Raw genomic sequence first — 22405 nt, 5'->3', positions numbered from 1 at the left:
AGGCACAGTGACAGATGGTTTTACAAGAGGTGCTTGTTCCGACACTCAAGTTGGGAATAGCCAAACACTGGCTAGAAAACCACAGCCATTGTGTGCAGCACCAGCCCTGATCCCTCTGCACTCTGAGCCAGCACAAGCAGCAAAGGCTCTGCACCTGAGTGTCTGAGAGAGCACAGAGCAATCATAACATTTAGATTCGTAAGATTAAGGTCACTTTATGAAATACTTCTAAAGGGAAATCCTTTAGAATTTAGAATCCTTTGGTGCCTCCCCATCTTGTTTACAACTTCCTTACCCTGAGAACTATAATTCACGTGAAGAAAAATAAAACCAAGGAAAATTGTTCCTTATGCTCCAGCTGTTCTTCGAAGAGCTTGTAAGTCATTACACGTTAACTGAAATTCATTGAAGTCATTAAATCCATTTTTCCCCAAAGCCAGCTCTCTCCCTGAACACCCTCTACTGTTGGAAATGGCAAGGAGAGACAGTGATAGGACCTATTTATGCCTGTTTGAAGGTGAGTCTATACTATCTGATTTTTAATTCCAATCTATCCACCACAATCAGGTACACCACACTGGTCCCTCAAACCGCATGTTCCCAGCAGCCTGACCACTGTGGCACTGTCAAATTCCTTCTCTCCACTTACAAAGGCACCTTATGCTAACTTTAGAGCACCACTTTCCAAGATCAATGATAATTGACTGATTAAGTATGCCTAATGCTGCCAGAATGTGAGCTGATTGTGTAATGGTGCTAATTAGTAACTGCCAGAGCTCATTCCAATTATTAACCTTTATGAATGTCATTTTTGAAGATAACAGTTTGCAACACAGCTTACTGCAGCATTTGTAATGGTTTTTGTCACATGGGATGAGAAGGAGCACAGTGACCAATGAAGCTGAGATAAAACACAAGAAAGGAGTCCTAAGAACAAAGGATTCTGACTTGGCTTTCTGCAAGTGATATAGGGACGTTAACAACAGAAAACTGGAATATCTGGGCTAAGGAATTCAAGAACCCACTTTTCCACAAGATCTGAGGTCCTCACAAAAGCATGCCTCCAAAGCTTCCTAGCAGCGCAAGGAAACTTTGGCTTGCAAGCACTGCAAACCGATTCCAAATGTGCCAGAGGGACATGGCAAAGTGCCATGTGATGCTCTGGAACCAGACAGACATCAGAACAAGTTTGCTATTGCATACTGAGTAAAAGCACCATTCCCATGTCTGCACAGTCACAGCACTGATTCTTCTGATATGTTATGTGACAGAGGACATTTCATGACAGACCACACCATGCACCCTTCTTGGATCAGATTCAGCTAAACAACTAAGTTAGACCTCAGCCTCCTTAACTTCACGTTTATCTGTCACCTAAACAAAGCATTTGCACTGTCACTATTTAAAAGGAGCACTTTCAAAAAGGAAATATGGGCTCCTTGTAAGTCTCCCACCACAGATGGGCCATGTCCTTTTACCCATCACTGTTAAAAAGCCACAGGACACCAAACATATACAAACTCTTCAGGTGGTGTGACTAAAACCCTTCAGCCCCTACAATTAGGCAGTGTTGGTGCGGACCACTCTCCAATCCTCAGGAAGGCAAATGGTCCATTAGTCCCCTCTACCATAAACTCTTCCAGAAGTGAAACCCCTGAGCTCTTCATTTTTTTGTTCCCCATGCCTTGTACAAAATAGAAAATGCACACTTGGGGGTAAAATGCTAAATGTTCTGTGGTAACTGTATTCCTCATAGATATCCCTTTTATCTTTATAGGTTACACATAATAGAACCAATGGGATTTTAATCTTCCAGGGGACATTTACTCTTTACTTTGTTAAAGGCATGCTGAATGATGTACCATGGTCTACTGCTTACTCTGTAGCTTAACTACTCCATGGCAATATAACATTATATCTGAAACCTGACATTTGAACAGATGATCTTACTCCCCTGGTTTTCCTCAGCCACACTTACAGCTGCAAGTAATCCAAAGAAAGCACAAGGTTTCCCACAGAATGACTTTACAGAGATTTGTGTCTGGGGCACCTCATGGTCAAGCTCTTCTGTGATCCCTGAAGTAATTACACAGGACCTAGAGGGATCATACTTATGATTTTTCAAGGAAACTCATACACCCCCTGTGTGGTGATGGATGTTGTGTGATCCTCCTGTTTCCACACCAAGACCTGGGACATATTACCTGTGTGTGAACTACTCTTTTCCAAGCTGTCCTGACTTGTGCTCTGAACCTGCTGCCCACTCATCATCCCCAGGACCAAAAATCACAACCAGGCTTCCTTCTTAAAACAAATGATTCCTACAATTTCTAACATTTCAGAGAAAGAGGTGCAAGACGATCAATGTGCATTTCTCTTTCCATGGGGCTGATTACTCTTTTTGAGCTCAGATTCCCAAAGGCCAGAAGCCAGGCCCCAGTGATGGGTTCTTTCTTTCTGCGTACTTCTCCCCAGGCACCTTTGGAACTTCCAGGACTTTTTGTAAAAAGAGGGCCCTGCACTCCTGGCAGTAGTTACTCCAGACAGCTGGAGATTGCTGCATTTTGAATGCACCAGAACTCACCCAGGTCAGTTCACAGTGCATCTCTCGACCCTGCACAACCTACCTGATTTTGGGGTAAGGCTTGGCAGTAACAGCTGTATTAAGAGCCAGTCATCTTCCTGTCACCTGTCTCCTACTATCATCTTCCTCACAGATACCCTGAGCTGGACTATAAGATCCAGAAAACAACATGTAATCGTCCTGTTACAGAAGCCAAAGGATATTTTTGGATTTAACATCAACTCAACCTTTCCAATACACCACCAGATTTTTGCATGCCTGACTAGACCTGCAGGATGCTGAATGCCCAGCTGCTAGCCTGCTGCTAGATTCAGGCATCTGGACAGCAACCTTCAGGGAAAACTGGATATAACTGACTACCAATATTTATGGAGTCAATTTTGTAAAGTAAATGGCCTTCAAAGGCTCAGAAACAAGGCCTGGCAATCTGGTTACAGAAAAGCCTCACTAGTCTTTTACAGTTTTTGTTCAGAGGTAGAAATCCTAAACATAAAAATGCACTAGCTTCCCATGATCCAGCAGTTTACAAGAGCTTTCATTTTCACTTGCTCAGGCATATATTGTAAAAGAATTGGCTGACAGATTTTACAGATGAAGCACATGTGGTAAGTAAATAAATCAAAGGCTGCCTTCCAGGCTGGGGAAATGTAGCCCTTTGTAAATACTATTTGGAGAAGTGACCACTTCATACGGGCACTTTTAACTTCATTAAAAGCCTAGTGAATCTACCATGGACACAATGAGAGAGACAGACCAGACTAAATGAAAGATAGAAGGATTTCTTGCAAGTTTTTTAACAGCTTTTCTCCATCCTTATGATTATTTATAGCCATTATAAAATGGCAGTGCATTTGGGAAAAAAAAAAAAGAAAAGAAACCACCACAACATAATAAAACATCAATATAAATAGACACAACCATGTTGAAATACTAAAGTACTAAATTCTACAAGTTGTGTACAAAGCATCCAAGATTTATGGCTTGATCTGAAGCCTAATTGGAAAGAACAGAAAAGCCAAGGGAGGAAGGAGATGGGAAGAGAAAAGGAACAGAACAGCTTGGTTCAAGAGAAGTCTTGTAAGGCAATGCAAAGCCTACCTTCAGTGTGGATAGGGGCACTGCAGCACTGGAGCAAGCACGAGGTGGCACCAACACAGAAATGTTCTGTGCAAGAACCTGGGGCTCCTTATGCCAGCCTGACTGCCTGGACAGTACATGGCAGTATCAATCTCTGTCTGACTCATCAGAGGCCAGGGAATTTCTGAGCCACAGATGAAGTCTTTGCATGTACTACAATCCTTGAAAGGTTTTGCATCTGATTCTAGGAACCCACCTCAAACATGAATAATACCAGGCTCCAGCAAGGAGATACACAGATTAACTACATATTGTCCTGAGAACCATATTCTTCTACTGGTTCTGAACCTTAGGTCAATGCTTCTTTATTCTTCTTGGCACCAAAGAAATGCTGAGGTTGGAAGGAATCTTTGGATCTCATCTAATCCAACCTCCTGCTCAAGAAGGGCCACCTCGAAGACATTTGCCCACGGTCAGTCCAGCTGGCTTTTGAATATGTCCAAGGATGGACGCATCACAACCTCCTTAGACAACCTCAGCCAGTGTTCAGTCACTTACACAGTAAAAAATGTTCTCCATCGCATTCAGAGGGAACTTCGAGTTTCAGTTTGTGCCCGTTCATTGTCTCTTGTCCTGTCAGTGGGCAGACACTTTAAAGAGCATGGCTCCATCATCGTTTCCCCTTGCTTTGAGGAATTTTCACACACTGATGCAATCCACCAGTCCCACTCCAGCCTTCCCTTCTCCCAGCCTTTCCTCCTATGAGATGTTCTACCCACTCACTTTAGTGTGACCCTGTCCATACCACATAACATTGTAAGATTTTTTACATACTCTTTTCTGGGCCACCTCCTCTCCCAATCCTAGTAGATGAGACCTTAGTATGGAAACTCTTACGTAATTTATTAAGAAAGTTTTATTTTTCACTTATCTATTTGCATATTTATAAGCAAATTTAATGTGTGGTTTTCATTACTACTGGCACATATTCCCATTGAATGCATTCCCTACTAATCTGTGCCAACGAAACTCCTCTGCACAGCAAAGAGTGATCAGAAAAAGACATTAGTAAGGTCAAAACAAATTCATCTTTACGTGTGGCTTCCTGCAAAAAGTTTTGCAGTCGACATCCTGATCTCATTAGAATGTAAGATTAGATAACACAACAAAAGGAGCAGCTCTTTAAGGAGAGCAGTGGAATTGCTGCTCCAAACGATAAAAGAAGCGATGGAGGAGCCAATTCCTCTTAACAGGTGCGGCTCTGCTGATGCAGCAACAGTCACAACACCCACAGGATCTGCAACAGCAGGTTCTTGGCTACAGACTCCCTCCTGAGTGCTGCCTTGCTGCTTCTAAACAAGTAGGCAAAGCACCACAAACACACTTTACCTGCCAGCCCTGACAAGATGACTTCATAGGGACAGTGACGCTTCAAAAGCACATTTGCTCTTGGCAAAGCTTCCTCTGACCTGCTCCACCAAAGTCCCAGAACTGAATGCCTGGGAACATGACCAGAGCTTGAAATCCATTGCTGATGAGATAGGATGTCTCTTTTCTTCAGGAGCCATAATCAAAGAAATTCACCAATAAGGACAGAAAAGCTATAATAATTATAGCATATATTAGTTGAGAACACAGAGACAAGCATGTTCTTCCAGCTTCCTAGAACACTTTTTTCCACAACAAATTTCATTAGTTCACACATTAGTTCACAAGCTCCTAATGCTTATAAATCTACACTGGAAATATCTTTTGGCATTAAATTCCCTAAATTTTCTATTTTATTATCTAGTTTTCTGGAATGGAATGACTAGAGATCAGAACAGGTCTAAGCGTCCATTGACTCAGCTGAGCACCTGAAAAGACTAGCTTAAAATTAAATTATACCAAAGATATTTTTGATTGGGCTTTTTTTTTTTTATTTTGGGTTGTGGCTTTTGGGTTTTTTTTCAAGCTACAATTTCAAAGAGTACTTCCAGGCCAATGAAGCACCTTTACTCAAAAAATGTGGTAACATCCAAGAGATACCAAGTGATGGAGATCCCGCCTGTGAAGACTCAAATGCAGAAGGCTCAAATCCCTTGTTTGAATAAGATGGTCACAGTAGACACACCAAATTACAAATATTTGTGTTACCTGTTAATCTGCCACAGAATATGCTTGGGAAATTATATGAAAGAGATAAAAGAGAGCATGATTTCTTTCCCCAGACCGGCCAGAGTCTGTCATCCAGTTCTCTGGACTTCAAGATCTCCAGATCCCAAACTCGCTAAAATGCTGTGCAATATCACATCTCCAGCACAATCCCAGCAATTCCATTAGAATACTTAAAGCAGAATGAGAACTCTTTGCTGACAAACAGATAACAAAAAAAAGATGTTTCTGCAACTCTGATCCAAAACCTGTAGACTTGTCTGTTCCTTCATTGTTATAAAACACTATTACGTTATTCAGCTACCAGCAGAAATATCCTCCATTAATTCACTGAGTCCCCTTTTGAAATCCATTTATGCTTTTATTATTTCTGCCTCACAGCATCCTGTAGCAATGAGTTACACAATGTAATTACTTGAGGAATAAAAAAGCATTTCCCTTTATACTTATTCAGAGCAAGGGCTTGAACTTGGATCTTCCACACATAAGATTAGAATGAGTCTCTCCCTGGAGAGATTCTCAGTATCTCCTGTTGCAGCTCTTTTGTAGAATATAAATAATTCAGGAGAGATGGCTGGGGCTCTTACCTGAATTGTGGAAAATTAAAGCAAAACACAGCATGTTTTTTTCTCTGTACATTTTGTTTGGAATTCCACTTTCATCCCAAGAACATTTCCTCAAAAAGTTAGGAATTGGATAAATTGCCTTTTCTTTTTGCTTCGCTGTATTCAGCCAGAAAACAAGATGTATCCAAAAGTTCACAGGTCTACTTATTAAAAGGAGCATCCCAGTAGCCCAGTTTTAGCTAAGAGATCAACACATATGTACAAACACATAACCTCTCCAGCTACATTCAAAGTGCTCCTTCCCCACCCAAACTCATCTGCAGCGTCCACTGTCAGTGACCAGCCCAGTCCTCTCACAGCCACACGTTTGAACATCAACAACTTCAGCCTTGTTTTCAAGCTGCAAAAGCTGTGTGAACGGGGCACAAAGTGGGGATGTGTAGCACAGGTTGGACAGGAGTTACCTGCACATGAAAGCGTGAACACCTGCGCTCCCACCATGCAACACCAAAATGAGGTTCTGGGGCAGAATGCAGACAAAGCCAAGATTTACCTCTTCATACATTCACAGGTATAAATAAATAAAGCATGGGCATTTATATTTAAAATAGCAGACTATCCAAAACACCATTACAATCGGCAGTTCTGTTTTTATTCATTCTCTCCAATTCAGTAGGAATTTCACCAAGGAATAGGCATGAGCAGATGCAGGGGGTAGCACATTAATAAATCAAAAGTGTCATAAAAATTTGTAAACTAGTATCTTCTGGGAAGTCTTGGCAATTAGTCTCAGAGCTTTCTTGGCAAACAAAAAATTAATAAATCCAAAAGGCCCCCTGTCTGATGACATTCCCACCCCCACAGAAAGGTCACTAATGAAGCAATTAAGAGACACAACAAATGGACCAGTCAGCAGGCTGGCTCACAAAAGACAAATGAGCTTCAGGAAACAAGAGGACTAAGACATCTTAATAAGCAAAGGTGGGACTTCAAACCACACACCATCCCAAGACACATACAAAGGCTTTTAGATTCATTTGCTGGGATAATACTTTTCACATGATTTTGCAGTGGCCCCCTTGGTCTCCACCATCTCTGAGGCAACATTAACACAATTACAGCAAGGAACCACCAGAAAGCAAAGGTGTGAACATTATTATTCTCTTTTTGGAAAATCCTGTGGGATATAACAGGGCTAGGGAAACATTGGGAAGGAGACAAATGAAACTTCTCTACAGAAGTAAGGCTTATTCTTAAAAAATAAGGCATTAAAAAAGGAAGTCTTATCTTCATTGCTATTGCTGATTTTGCCTAATCCTAAAGCATGGCCCTGAATTTAAGATAAGCCTAATAATTTTTATTATTGAATGTTTAAAACAGTTTTAACTCACACTGTCCCTTTGCTGTAATGACAGCATCTCCTTCTAGCATTAACTGCAAAGAATGTATGCTCTGGACACTACCTGGAGCTGTGGTGCATTTGAGGAGGGATAAACCTGTGGTTAATTCTGTTCAACTCCTTAAATTCTTTTTTTTTTTTTTAATTACCATGACTCATCCCATTCAGCTACACACAGCCAAGCAAATCTGAACAATCCCTTCAGTATATTTCCTGACATCCACAATTAAATATTTGTTCAGACCACACTGTTAAACTAAGGGCCACCATTTTCATTTGGCAGCAGCTGGGCCAATATGCAGTTACTGTGCAAGTCCCAAAGGGTTCCAGTGTGGCTCCCATGCCAAGATGGCATCTATGCCTGCCAGCCAGGATGAACTGAACCAGTCTGACCTGGACCACCCACTGTGGGGAAACAAGTAATCATCAAGAGTACTGGAGGTTAAAAACTGCATAATTCGGGGATTTTGCTGAAGGTGTGCTCTGATTGCAATTCAGGGAGCTGGGAGCCTCGAGGAACAACTCTTGTCTCACACTATGATCATCTGCTGTGGTTCCCCATTCCCTTGGCTCTTCAGCAAACATAGTCTGCACCTAACAGCTCTCAACTGCAAAGATTTTCATAGCTGGCTCCCACAGCCTAAAAAACCTCACCATCATTAAGGTAAGTTATTTATACATTCTATCCAAAAGCAACAGTAGAGATGCCAAACTTTTAGCTGCCCTGGTTTTCAAATCCAAGAGAGATCAGTGTGCCTGCACACACAGCTGGCTCCTTCCCTCAACGCCCTGATGGTGGCTCACTGCAGATGCAAGAAACCCTTCTCCTCATCAGCACAGGATTTCTGCACTTTGCAGCATTATTAAAAAGTGCCAAAGAAGATGCAATAATGGGAAGCATTACTACTTTGAAAACCAGCTCCATTAATTTTATGCCTGAATACAATCATCCAGAAAATAGCACATATCGAAGATGCATGTTATCAGCATAAAAGTGGAAAATTATAAATGTAATCAAATTTGACAATACTGAGAGGAGATGTCAGCTGCTGGTCATGGAGACTGCATTTCAATACAGCAAACTCCAGGAAAACTGCAATGGCCCAGTGGAGCCAAACCAGTACTAAACCAGAGGTTGTGGCACAAACCAGAATTTCCCATTCATACTGCAATCTAAATAATGTATTGACACTGGGATAGAAACATTCTTAAGAAAGCTCTGTCATGACCTATTTCAGGTTTAGCTTGTTTCACAGGGTATGATATGGAAATTTGAGTCAATTTTTGAATTTCCTGATCCCTGACTTCTTTACTCACCAGTCTTAGAAGCTGCTACATCTGGAGCAACCAGATCAAACCTCAGTTCCCAAAGGATTCACAGAATTCACAGAATTCACAGAATTACTGAGCTGGAAGAGACGTTGAAGATCATCAAGTCCAACCTGCACCCTAACACCTCAACTAAACCATGGCACTTAGTGCCACATCCAGTCTGTTTTTAAACACATCCAGGGATGGTGAATCCACCACCTCCCCAGGCAGACCATTCCAGAACTTTATCACTCTTTCCATGAAAAATGTTTTCCTAATATCCAATCTATGTTTCCCTTGGTGCAGCTTGAGACTGTGTCCTCAGGTTCTGTCAGCTGCTGCCTGGAAAAAGAGACCAACCCCCTTACCTGACCACCACCCACTTTCAGGGAGTTGTAGAGAGTGATAAGGTTCACATCACCCCACATTCACCCTTTCCCACCTAGAGCAGCCCTGTGAAGCCCGCTCTACATGCCACAAACAAACCTAGGACACAGAAATCAGCGTGAGATGGAAATTTCTGCAGTGCTAGAGATACACTGGGGACTGTGGGAGGCTTGAGAGGCAATTCCATGGGAGGAAACAATGTGAAGCCCTCCTGTTTTTCAAACAGAGCTGAATGAAACAGCAATGCACGACATGAGGCAGCTTGCAATCAAGCTGGGGGGTTTTGCTCCTCTCTGCTCCAAACTAGGGCTGCAGCTGCTGCATTTTGCAGCTGCCTCTATTAAAAAAGCTGAAAGGGTTTTTTTCTAACTCAACAAAGAGACTGAGACAACAGACTAACCTCTTTAGGCACAGCAGCCACAAGAGTAAAAAAAAATGCTTGGGGATTTTTGACTGCTGCCATGGAGACATAATTTCTTGGTTAATAAACAAGAAAAAAAATATATAAATTTCTTCATCAGCATTTTAGCCTCGTAAACAGAAATAGTTAGTCACAATTTTGGGTTAATGCATGGGCCAGCATTATGCACAATCAGGTAATTTAGCCAGGAAAACAGCCAGAGGAGGGGAACTCCAGGGGACCCATCTGAGGTGGGTAAAATGGTAGCAGGGACTCAGAGCTGACACATGCAAGTGCTTGCACTTTGGAAGAAAATCTAAACTGCTCCCCACTGCCCAATTAGCTGATGTGTTGCAGTCATGGCTGTGGCATTGATCACAAATAGCTCCTCGCTCACTTGTGCCTCTCCTGTCTTCTGCATCACCCTATTGTCTCTCTGTCTTCACCTGAGATTGAGAACTCCCTTGAGATGGAAGCTGTCTTTTTAGCTACTGCAATCCAAATAAATAAAATAAATGAATACATTCCTGAATACTAAAGCAAGCAACAATGGAAAACCTTTCATTCCAGTTATCTTAGCAGAAAGAAACTGCTCAATACACACTGGCTGAAACAGTTGAAAACATTTTAAATACTACAATATCAACTTTAAATACTTATCCAGAATACTAATCCAAAACCCTATCTCAATACTGTATAGCTTAACAATTCCTGTGAAGAGCCTGGCACCTGCTCTTTAGAGTTCATATTTCATACAGATCACTCCTGTATGCCTACAGTTCCTCATGGACAATGAAGTTTGATGCAGGGATCCTGGCCTACAGAGAGTCTGGGAATTAGAGGTGCTCCAGCAGAACTTCAAATCAAAATCATGTAAGTTTACAGATTTAAAGGGATTTTTTTTTCTTTCATTGATGGAGGCGTTAGTCGGGTGAAAAAAAATTATATGGAAAACATATGGCTATCCCTTAATTCATTTTTTATTTAAGGCAGGCAGGATTCTTTACTACACAGTTCGATAATTCACTAGGCAATGAGAACTGATGAGGGGTTTGCATGTCTAAAAGCTTAAATAATTTTTACAATTATTTTTGTTGACCTATGAAAAAGAGATCTCTCCAGAAATTCATAAACAACTCACACCATCACAAGTATAGTAAAGTAGCAATAAAGTAGCTTCCTTTCATAGGAGGAAAATTATCACCTCCACTCAACTCAGTGGGAAAAACAAAAATCTAAACCACAACTGACAGGTATCTCCTGTGATGAAGAAGAGATGTGGCATTCACAAGGAAGAGGGGGTGTGTGGGTGTGTGTTTTTTCCTTGAAGCTGGCTGCTTCAAGGCTGGCTGCTTCAGTAGCAATAAAGACCTTTTGTGTGATTGTTTGAGCCCCAGAAGCATGAATTCGGATATTAGAGCAATGTCTGTGTTCTTGCATTCAAATGCTGACTAGAATTTCCCCTGTCTAAGCTCATACCAGCCTGATATAGGAGCAGTTTTTAAATGTAACTTCTAATTCTTCTCTCTTCCTCTGTTGCTCTCACTCCCTTTCTTAATTACATTCAGGATGTTTTCCTATTGATTTACTTGTTTTTGTATTTAGATGCAGGGATTAGAAATTCTTTTTATACAGCAATTCAGTTTTCCATTAAAAGAAGCCTCTCATGCTATAAACCCAGGGGGAACTGAGGAGGAGATTTTGATGCAGGGAGCAGGTGCAGGCAAGATGGTATTTGGAGATTGCATTGCACTCTGCTCTATCTCAGCATCCTCTGCTGTGTAATTCATTGCTCTCTGCCACAAAAGCCACACTCCTCTCTTGTGAAGGCAACTGTATTTGCCAAGTGGTCAGGATAGATATCAACAGCACCATGGCTCAGATGGGCAGGGCTCCTGGCTTAGTCATATTTCCATAACACAGGGAAAAAAGCCAAACCCTTTGGAAATGTACAGATCATCTATTGATACACAGTTGAAGTTGCATTCAGTTTGTGATCCATCTGGGGGCTCAAAGAGTCTACAAAAAATATCTAAAGAAAGAAAACCTCTTACCAGGAGGCTTTCATTCATTCTGCAAAGACAAATCCTCCTTTAAAAATATTCTGGGTCTCGAAAACAAAAAGAAAATATTGAAAAACACCAATTTAAATAATGGAAAGATTCAGGGGCCTGAATGCGCAAATATAACAGGAAATCCCAAGAAAAGGAGTATTTCTCTGGCTTATTTCGTACACTTAGTATCTATTTGCATTTCTACAGTGTCCTTTGCAGAGAAATTCATAGATGCTCTCCAAGATTCCACACTCGCCTGTAAAGTAAAACATGGCTTATTCTTGAATTTTCCAAGCAGAAAATAAGGTTTAGAGCCGAGGAGATCTACCTACTAGCTCTCACCCTGAGCTTTCCTCACAGACTTAGCAAAGAACCTGAGAAGTTCTAACTTCTCAAACTCTCTGAATCTCCAGGCCCCCACTGGCCCCTATTTCACAGGAGATCAGATGCAGAAATGTTCCAGAACACACTCCCACAAAGCACTGTGTTTTCCCAGCTGCCCAAGTCCTCACTGCTTTCAATTGTATTGAAATTGTATTTCTCCTCCAATTGCTGTTCCTTTGATGGTATCTCCTTTCCAGAGTGTTTCTAAGTCCTTCTTTTCTTCTTTTCTCTTTTGGCCTTCAGCGGGGATCAATTTGGGCAAGCTTTGGTGCATGTCCCTGCACTTGATGGCATATGGCCTGCCTTTTCATGGGCTTGACTCTGGGAATTTTTTTTTTTTTTTTTTTTTAAGTTTCCATGCCATGTCCCTCATATCTTCCCCTCCAAGTTGTGTCTTCCACCTCGACTTTTTCCCCATGCTTTTGCAACTTCTGTGAGCTTCGTTTGGGCATGTTTTGGTCCTTTGCACTGCAACTCACTTTCTATCACTTTGGGAAACCTCTAAAAGTGATGCTGCTGTTACCTTTCTGCCGAGCTCAGGTGATGCTGCAAGCTCAGGATAAAGACAAGGTTTGCCTGTTTGTTACATTATTTATGCAGGGCAGATTGTTTGGCAATTACATTTAAAGTACAATCACTGTGCCATTTGTACTTGCTATGTAAAGAGGCAAAAGTTTTTTAAGGCATTAATACCTTGAAAAGTACCAGGGTAAGTGGAAATGACTGTTCTCTCTTATTAGCTCCATGGTTATTTATACTTTTGCAGATTACCATGGTGCAGTGCAATTAGGCTTCTTAAGTACTGTTCAAATTGAGAAGTTTCAAGAGCTCTACTGAATAATTAACCCTTAAATACATTTACAGGAATAAATCTTCAGCAAATGGCCAAAGCCTGCTCCAAACAGAGGCTTTTAAATCACCTCTGAAGAAAGAAGTACAAGAGACCATATGCCAGGAAGGGCTCACACCCAAGCAAAGGCTACAATGCACTGACCATTCCACCCACTACACCTTGAACAGGTTTCACAATAGCTATAATACACCAGGTGAATCTAACACAAAGCACTTGGTCTCACCACCCCTGGCTACCTTTTTTTCTTTTTTTTTTTTTATTTAATGTACCTAGGGTAAAAAACTCCTGATAGCAATTCTGTCGAAGGCATACCACTTCACAGGCAGGATTAAACAATTTGGTGATTTCAAATACCAAGGAAGTGACCTATTTATAGGGCTAAGTTTGGGAACTGAAGGGATTTTAAGTTATTTCTTTATTTTAAATGCAGACACACACTTCCAAACCCACACTCTGTTCACAAGCATGTTTCCCCAGGGCAGGACAGTCCATCTCCCATGCCAGACTAGGAAAATGGCAGCTATGGACACCATCCAAGTACATCCACAGTGGAGAAGACACTGTGGCACCTCCAGTCCTTCAGCAGCTACTCTCCTTACAGCCCAACACATCCAAGTCACTACCAAGATGCCCATCTTAGCTCACAGGGGTGAGGAACAAGGATCAGCTAAGATTATACATACACTGTGTTTTATGCCTTCTCAGACACAGTTCTAGCAAGTATGTACCCATCTATAGAGCCTGTTCTCATTGCCAGCCTCACAGCAGAGAGAGGAAGGACGGGACTTGTTTAAGGTGAGAAGGAAGCCAAGCTCCTCTGTGTGTCAGGGAAGTGCCATTACATGATGAAACCCTCTTGTTTGCCGACCCCACTTCATTAAAGGAATGTGTTCTAATCTTGCATCCCTTTCCCAAAGAGCAGCTCCATTTGTCTCAGATTGTTTCCCAGCTCCTCCTGTGAGGAGCTCAGACACTGCCCCATGCCCCCAGCCCGGGTCAGCCCCAGACACAGTGCTGTGATTTCCACGTTCCACGTACCTCCACAGTGAGCTCTCCGTAACACTCCCCAGGTTGAAGTCGTAGAGCTTGGTCAGAATGAGAATCACCTAGAGAGGGGAAAGGGAGGGAGTGAGAGAGAAAGGGAAAAGAGAAGAAAGAAAAGGTTGATGTTAGATTTTGTAACAATACAAAGGGCATCTGAAACCACCTAAAGGAGAGCTGAGCATTTATCCATTAAAGTTGCAGTATTATAGGATAAAGTAGGTTTAAATAACAAAATGGGAAATCATTAGCTTAGTGCATTGTGTAACAAGTAACACTTATTTTAATCCCAAAATGTTTTGCATTTGAAATAAAACATGCCACCAGGAATTAATCAGACTTTGTGAGCTGACCTCTCTGCAACTATGATTATTCAAATTCAGGGATGGAATCAAAATGCACCCTTGTTAATTCAATAGTTCAATCTAAAATTACAGTCAATTTCTTTTGTCTCTCAACATTCTATCATTAATTATTCAGTCTCCACAGAAAGCACTGGCAAGTTTTTTATGTAGATCCCCATCCACCAAAACAGTCCATCTTGCCTACAGCCAGCTTTTTTTTCTCCATCTGCTGTCACTGACTCCAGAGCACAGGAATTCCTACATGCCATCACCTTCCCACAGTGGTAAGAGGGACATGGAGTGTGACATTCTGCTTATGCACTGAGCAAGACAGACCTTCACATGGATCCTTAGTGCCCAAGGAGAGTCAGAGGCCACAGGACTCACTGACTTTCTGGAGAAAACACTCCTGAGTCATGGCCCTGCAAAACTGAGGTTGGGGGAGAGGGAGTTGAGCAGTACGCAGGGGACCACAGAGGAATATACTTTCCCTCTGGTGCTGTGACCTCAGATTTCACAGGTAAATGTAATCCTCCTAGCTACAAGCTGCATTGCCCAGTGCCCTTCTCTCCAGAAAGGCAGTTATGCATTCTGATAGCTTGGGAGCCTCTGTGCAAGCTCCCAGGCTCACGTGGGATGAGGGAATAGAGGGAAGGTAAGAGCATTTGAGAACCTGCTCCTTGCCTTTTTAGCATAACTAATGTCATACAGCTCATTCCCTTGGATTCTACAGGACCAGCCTCAAGGAAGAGCTCCAGGGCACCTCTTCATTTTTGTTTTGCATCATTTTAACATTTCAGCATCATTTCCTCCTTGCAGGATTCAAGCACAGACCAGCTTCCCTCACATCTGCTCCAGCTGTGAGAGAGAGCAAAGTTTAAAGCTTTGCAGAAAAATGCCAAAGGATTAATCAATATCACAGCTGCTGCAGCACTCATTTACTGTCAGCATAATACCAAGAAAAAACCTGTTCAAATTGTGAGGGACCTTGGTACGTGACTATGCACTCAGTGCCCATCTTAATGACTTCAGAATAGATGCTCCAAGCATTCCTTCCTCTCCTGGATTCACTTTTACCATCCCCTATTGCATTTTTCCCTTTATTTCCCCATGCAGAGACCATTAGGAAGAAGATAATAGCCAAGCTGCTTCTAGCAGGGTGTGAAAAGAAACCTGCCAGGCAGATTTGAGTCAGCATATGCAAGTCCATGTCAGCTGAAACCAACACTATCCTATGGGGAAATAAGGCTAACATCCCTTTTAATGCAGCCTAAACCCTGCACACACCTTCCCATACAAAGGGGGAAGAGCCAGCTGCAAGCTGAAGCAACCAAGGTTTGGATGGTTTGTGTACCTCCACCCCTTACACCCAGCAGGGCAGCCCTCTCCCTGCTAAAATCCAATGGGAATGACATTTTTAGGATGTTCCCAACAATCCCACAGGCACTCAGCCAGCACTCCTCTGAGGACTGTCTAGGAAGTCATGCACTATAGCACAAGCCCTGCCCTGCCTGGAATTACACCCCTCTTATTGCTCACAGCTGGGATGAGGTTTCACAAAGCTTTTGAGTTTCAAAGTCTAAGCACATTGAAGACAGTTGAGTTCAGTGGATCCTGGATTTATTCCTAAACATTGTAAATAAAATCTCTGTGTCTTGATCAAATTTCAACAGATTCTACCTTATTTCTACCCTAAATTGCAATTACAACTAAAGGCAGCATCCATAATCTCCCAGCTCTTTGTGTCTCTCCCCAGATCTCCTATGCCCTATATTTTTGCATACATCTCTTATCTACTACCACCCTGCAAATCCCAGGATAACAACAGCTTTACAGAAGTGGGCTGAATGCTACTCAGCTTCTGGGTATAAATTCATAGTAAAAACATGTTGTTTAGTATTACTTTTCTGGATTTTTGCCTGGGATGACTAACATCCATCTCTATTTGGTGATGCATGGAAAGCACAAGCACCCCTTGAGCAGTGTCTTACACACAGTCCCAGGAAATAGAAGGAATTTCCTGGGGCAGTGGTAACACCTACAGCAACCTGACTCTAAAATCACTCACCACAGGAGCCCAGGACAGGCAACATTCCCCCATCACTAACCCAGGCAGCTTCCACTCTGCTCTCGCTTGCTTTGAGAAAAAATACCCCAAATTCAATAAATACAACTCTTGCAAGGGTTTGGGAGTCTGCAGACCAGGGAGGATCTGAGATTCTGAACACCCAACCTTCCCAAGAAAAGCTGCAAAAGCACTTTCCCCCTACACACTGCCACAGAGCAAACTCAGCTGCTCAGGGAACACCATGGGGCTGAGACACAGACAAGAGCCTGAGAGGCACGGCTGGATCCTGAGCTGTTCCATGGGCTGTGTTTGACTCAGCTCTGCAGAGGAAACATCAAATCCTTCCAGAAGATATTCTGAGGCACCAGCAGGCTGCCCCAGCCATGCTAAGAAGAAACATGAGGCAGGGGCAGATGTGGGGAAGTACCAGATTTTCTGACATTGTGTTGTTTGAATGCTTTAGTTGAAAAAGGATGGAACAAAATAGAAGGAAAATTGGACACATTTTACAAAACTGTATTCTGACAAGAAAAAGAAAAATTAAAAAGGGAAAGACCTTCCTTGACTCAGGCTGAGACACTTGATTCCAATTTCTGCTTTGTAGTCAAAGAAGCTCAGCTTGTTTTTGTGAACACTAATAAATTTCTTTCTTTCCCATGACAGTGTAATTTTGCATGAAAATCTTGATGTTTTTCATTTTAAAAGCTGAATTCTACTGAAAACTGGAGATTTTACAATTAAGGCACTATTTCAAAACAAAAACATTTTCTTCCCTTGAACTGAGAGAAATCTGGAATTGCCACCCCATAGAAAATGCCCACTCTGCAACATAAATTAAAACATTTTGCTCTGAGGAAAAGAAATACAAATGTATTAAGTTCCAAGCAATTCAGAAACAGCAAAAACTTACACTTAGGCATTATTTAATCAAAATAAAGAAAACATCTTTATAGTGCCAAATTAAGCTGTTTCTATTCATCAAACCAATCTTTCCAAAATTAATTCCAAGTCAGCTCAATGTCAAACTGCATTTTGCTATGGGATCATACTTTTCACTTCAGGAAATGCAGCTCAGATATGAAATTTCCTCATCTCCTGCAGGCTAGGCTCCACACACTACACTGTGCTTCCCAGGACACCCCAGGGCAGGTGTCCCTTGGGACACCAAGAAGCTCAGCTGGTTGAGAATGAAAAACCAGGGAAAGAGTCTGCAGGACAGAATGTGGAAATAGGGAGGCTGAATTACAGCTCCCTTAAGGCAATACAATCCCTCCAGAAAATGCAATTTCAAGCTGAGCTTACACGAAACTTAATGACCTGAATAATTTAACAAATTGTTTTGGTTTTGTAGACAGAAATGGGAATGGAGAAAGGATAATCAGAAAAAATATATTTTCTTTGGAAAGAAGTGCTGTTCCAGTTCTACAACAATTTTCTTATGTGCTTTATTTTTCACACATGCATCACCAAATTGCATGTAGATTGGGGTTGTTTTCACTGTCTACTAAATACCCTGCTTTAAGGCTTTTATAAAAAAAATGCCAATACTTGTCAATCATTTACCTTCAATGGTCTATACTTCAATACAGATTAAGAGCCTCTGGCACAGAGGAATCCTGACACAATGCTCCATAGCATACTAAACCACTAAATCCAGATTTCATGTGATGGACCACTTCTTTAAATTAAGAGACAGTGAGTGTCCAAAACTGTCCCATTCAGCAGCCTTGAGTGTTAACACAACTTGGCTGGTATGAAAGCAGAAAAATTACAACTAGGAATATTAGCCCACATTTCATTCCATCTCAAAAACACATTCCTGAAGGGATCCCTATTGTTCAGGCAATTATCAGGAATCTCCAAGCCCACAAATCACAAAAGTACTCAGAAGCTTTTCAGAGTGTTTGGTGGTGTAACAATCTTCCATGCCAATAAAATTTTACTACGAAGGAAAATTACTTCAGTTCATTAAACCCAGCTCTAGATCTTGCCAATTGTAAACTGGCAAAGTGCTTTGCATATACCCCAGAGTGGAATATATAATGCCTGCTTCCCACAAATTAGGAGTGCAAAGGCACTGCAGCTCCTTCAGCAGGTTGACAATGAACTTCAGAACAAGTGAAAAGCACCACACCAAGGCTGTGTGGAGACCGTGCACTCCTGTGCGAGGGGACATTGATATTAGAGACAAGAGAGGGAAGAGCACAGCAGCCAAAGTAGGTGTCAGACAGACATGTGAAAGGCCAGCTCTGATTCACTTCATGAGACATCTCTTCTCTGAGTGATCCTGCTGTATCAGCACAGAGATTAACACAACTCATCAGTAGCCCTGTGCACATATTTGCCAAGTGTAATTAATAAAGAGTACAGGGATGAGCAATAGGCAGCACAGAGCACAGCAGGAAGAGGGCAGACAAATTTACATGTGCAAAATGAGAGCTCCCCACTCACTTGCTCTGGCTTGCTGGGGTCTCTGTCTCCTGCCCACAGACATATTTCCATGATGCTTGCAACATTTTCTACCCTGCAAGCCAACCACAGGAAGCTTGTCTGCAATTTCCACCTGCCATTCCCCAATCCATATGAGAACTACAGCACCCAAGAAGTAAATTTCAAATGTGAGCAACCACAGGATAGTGTGAACCAGTGTCAGTAAAAATGCTCGCAGCCAAAGACAAATTGGCTTAAAATGCTCTGGGACTTAAACACCAGTAGCACTTATATTTATAGCTCCTTGATGTTTTCTTATTTGGGATTATTTTGGGATTTTGTTTGTTTGTTTGGGGTTTCTTTTTTTGCTGGCGGTGGGTGGTTTTCAAGGCACAAGATTATTAGCTAAAGCTGGGCTGACTGGCAAGCACATGGACATGCACATTCATTAATTTCTAATGCACTCTTTCATGCAATCACTTCATTCAAAGCTAATTCTGTCAAAAGCCACCAATACCAGCCTAATTTGTCCCAAACAAATACTCAAAAGAAGGAGAAAAGAAAATTTACATGTTCAATCTATATTTGTGCTTAAGTGGAAACTGTGGTAGGCTGACCGCAAGCAGAAACTAAGCACCAACCCAGATACTGATTCTGTCCCACCCCAGGTTGATGGAGGAGAAAACCAGAAAAGCAAAAGTGAAAAAAACCCTTGTAATTCCTGACAAAGACATTGCCATTAGTCAAGGAAAGGGAAGAAACTATAAATAAACAAACAAGTGATATAAGGGTCCTCCCCATCAGACCAATGTAAAATCAGTTTTAGAGCACAGTTACTATTGCTGAGGATGATGTTCCATGGAACACAGCACCTTTCTGACCTCCTCCTTGGGTGGGCAGAGTGAGAAACAGAGAACCTGACACTGTGAATCTCTGTTCAGCTACACCTAAAACACTGATGTGCTATCAGCACTGCTTTAAGCTAGAATTCCAAACACAGCGTGGCACAGACTGCTCTGAGGAAATTATTCCAGTACAAGTGTTTTCCTGGGTCAGGGTAGCATGATTCTCAAAAACAATCACTAAATAATCCTGGTCTCATCAAAATCTCTTCACACAAATACAGCCTCAAAAATCTGTGTGTGCATGTGAGTGATCCCACTATGCAACATCACCATCCTCATTTCCACTGGAGGCCTGAGTGCAGTTGCCAATACCCAAGAGTGCCATCTCCAGTTGTGAGAAGCATATAGAACCATTACAAACTCCCAGGAGAGGAATTTAAATTCCACAGGTGTTAACAGATTCTGCAAGCATCACCACTATGAAACAAGGCAAGTAATAGCATCTTTGTTTTACTGATGAGGAGGCAAAGAGAGGTTAAGTGAAATTTTAAGTGTTTCTCTACATGGGAACACTCAGAAAGAAGATTCCAAATAAACTTTTAAGAGTTTGGTTCAATCCACTTTGCAAATACATATGAAAAGTCAAAGACTACTTTATTCTGATAAAGTCAATCGAGGAATTCAGCATAGTTTAAATAATCCAATTCAGCACATTTTGATAATTTAAGGTAAGAGGCATCATCTGGAAGATAAAACACCAATCTGAGCTCACCCAGAGTAAGAGAATGATTAACTAAAAAGGAATACTACACCTTAAACACCAATCTCCCCTTTTTTCCCCAGTCTGGTGAGCATAGCTGAAGAAAACTTATCTCCAGATAGTAGGAATTAATGAATAGCACATCCTAAGACACAATAAAAAACCAGCAGAGGTGCTGACAACAAGCACAGGCCAAATCCTGCCCCTGGAAATCAGAGTAGCAGTTCTGTAAGAGCAAAGCTTTGCCAACTAAGCTTGCAGCAAAGGACTTTTCCTTACTTTTTTTTTTTTACTTTTTTTTCTTTCTTTTTTTTTTTAATCTCTGGAGAGACAAAAATGATCTGTGGGTGGCTTCAGGCAGTGCAGACAAAAGAGCCCTCTGAAATTGAAAGAGACAAATCCCAAGATCACACACAGAAGCAAAACATGTTCCAGTGAACTTGTGATCTCCAAACAGCTGAGACTGTCAAATTTGTCCTCAAAACAAGAACCAGTAACTAAAAGGAGGATATTTGCCTTTAATCGTCCTTTGCCTGTGTTGCTTATCACTTTCCAGTGGGAAAACTGCCACAGCAGGCTCCTGTCCCCTGCCCTCCTCCCTTTCAATATAAATCTGGCACCACAACGGGCTGGAGCCAGAGCAGAAGTCTTCCCACTGGCACAGCTGGAGACAGATCACATTATCTTCACAAAAGCACCTTCCAGATGTAAGCAGCAGTGTGAAATTCCTATTTACAGGACTTGCACTGAATGAACAGAATCTGAGGGTGCAAAAAAAAAAAAAAAAAAAAACCATAACTAAAACCACTACAGTGGCTTGCAGAAATAGCCAGATCTGGAAAGCCCAACTCTCTCCTCCTGTCCCTTTACAAGCAAAAGCAGGGCAGGAATTTTGTGTGCTGGTTCCCTTGGATGCCTTGGCAATTCAAGGGCAAGCCCAGTCTGTCAAAGAAACAGCACACATCAGCATCAACACAGAGAGACACCTCTTCCAGAGTCATGGATCTACCTTACTGGCCTCCACAAATCTAGAAAGTGTTTTTAATTGAATCTGACAGGGTCTTTCATGCTTTTAGTTTTAGGCATTTTTGTGCAGGGACTGTAATTTAGGATATGTTCAGAGATGCCTTGCACATACAAATCCTTGCTGTGGCAGTGAATGCAGCTGAATAACCCCACCAGCAAGGCAATGACTAATGACTCCAGGACTCAGAAAAGGAATTGGACTATAATGCTTTACAACAATGTGGGAAAAGAAGTCTGATTTCCCTCCTCCCAAGGCAGACATTCCAATTATCAACTAAAGGGAGGGTTTTCACAGCCACTAGCTGTATGGTGGCTGCAAGTCAGCCACGAGGCTCTTTCATCTCCACTACACCTTAAAAATTGGGCAATATCTCTCATGCAACATTTTTTCCAAGAAAAGTAAGAAATAAAATTGGGAAATCCTGCCTCAGTTTCAGCAAATATATCTCCTGCATACCCACATGCTTACCTTTAGTGCATGCACACACACACAAAAATTGTAACTCTGATTACAATTGTGCAAAACCTCCTTAATAAAGAAACAAATGAGATGCCTACAGCAGTCCTTAAAGAGCAGCTGGATCCTGTCCCAGAGGCTGCAGGAGAGTGCACACACTCGTGTGCATCTGTGTCTATGTCTGTGTAATATAAAAGCAATTATCAGTCACACAGAATCAGGAGAGAGTGTCTGGAAAAGGTGTGGTAATTAGGAATAAACACAC

At 41.8% G+C, this 22405-nt stretch overlaps 1 protein-coding gene across 1 annotated transcript in view; it reads right to left on the bottom strand.

Moving 5' to 3' along the window:
* SORCS3 (sortilin related VPS10 domain containing receptor 3) overlaps window positions 1-22405 on the bottom strand; it is a 267197-nt gene that overhangs the window by 170215 nt on the left and 74577 nt on the right. Inside the window, exon 2 of the mRNA XM_058028863.1 lies at window positions 14208-14275. Within this exon, the coding sequence (XP_057884846.1) occupies window positions 14208-14275 (68 nt within the window). The remainder of the gene's footprint in view (window positions 1-14207; window positions 14276-22405) is intronic.

Source organism: Melospiza georgiana, chromosome 8, assembly GCF_028018845.1.
Source record: "Melospiza georgiana isolate bMelGeo1 chromosome 8, bMelGeo1.pri, whole genome shotgun sequence".
Lineage (NCBI taxonomy): Eukaryota > Metazoa > Chordata > Aves > Passeriformes > Passerellidae > Melospiza > Melospiza georgiana.
This window is presented reverse-complemented; position numbering and strand designations above follow the sequence as displayed.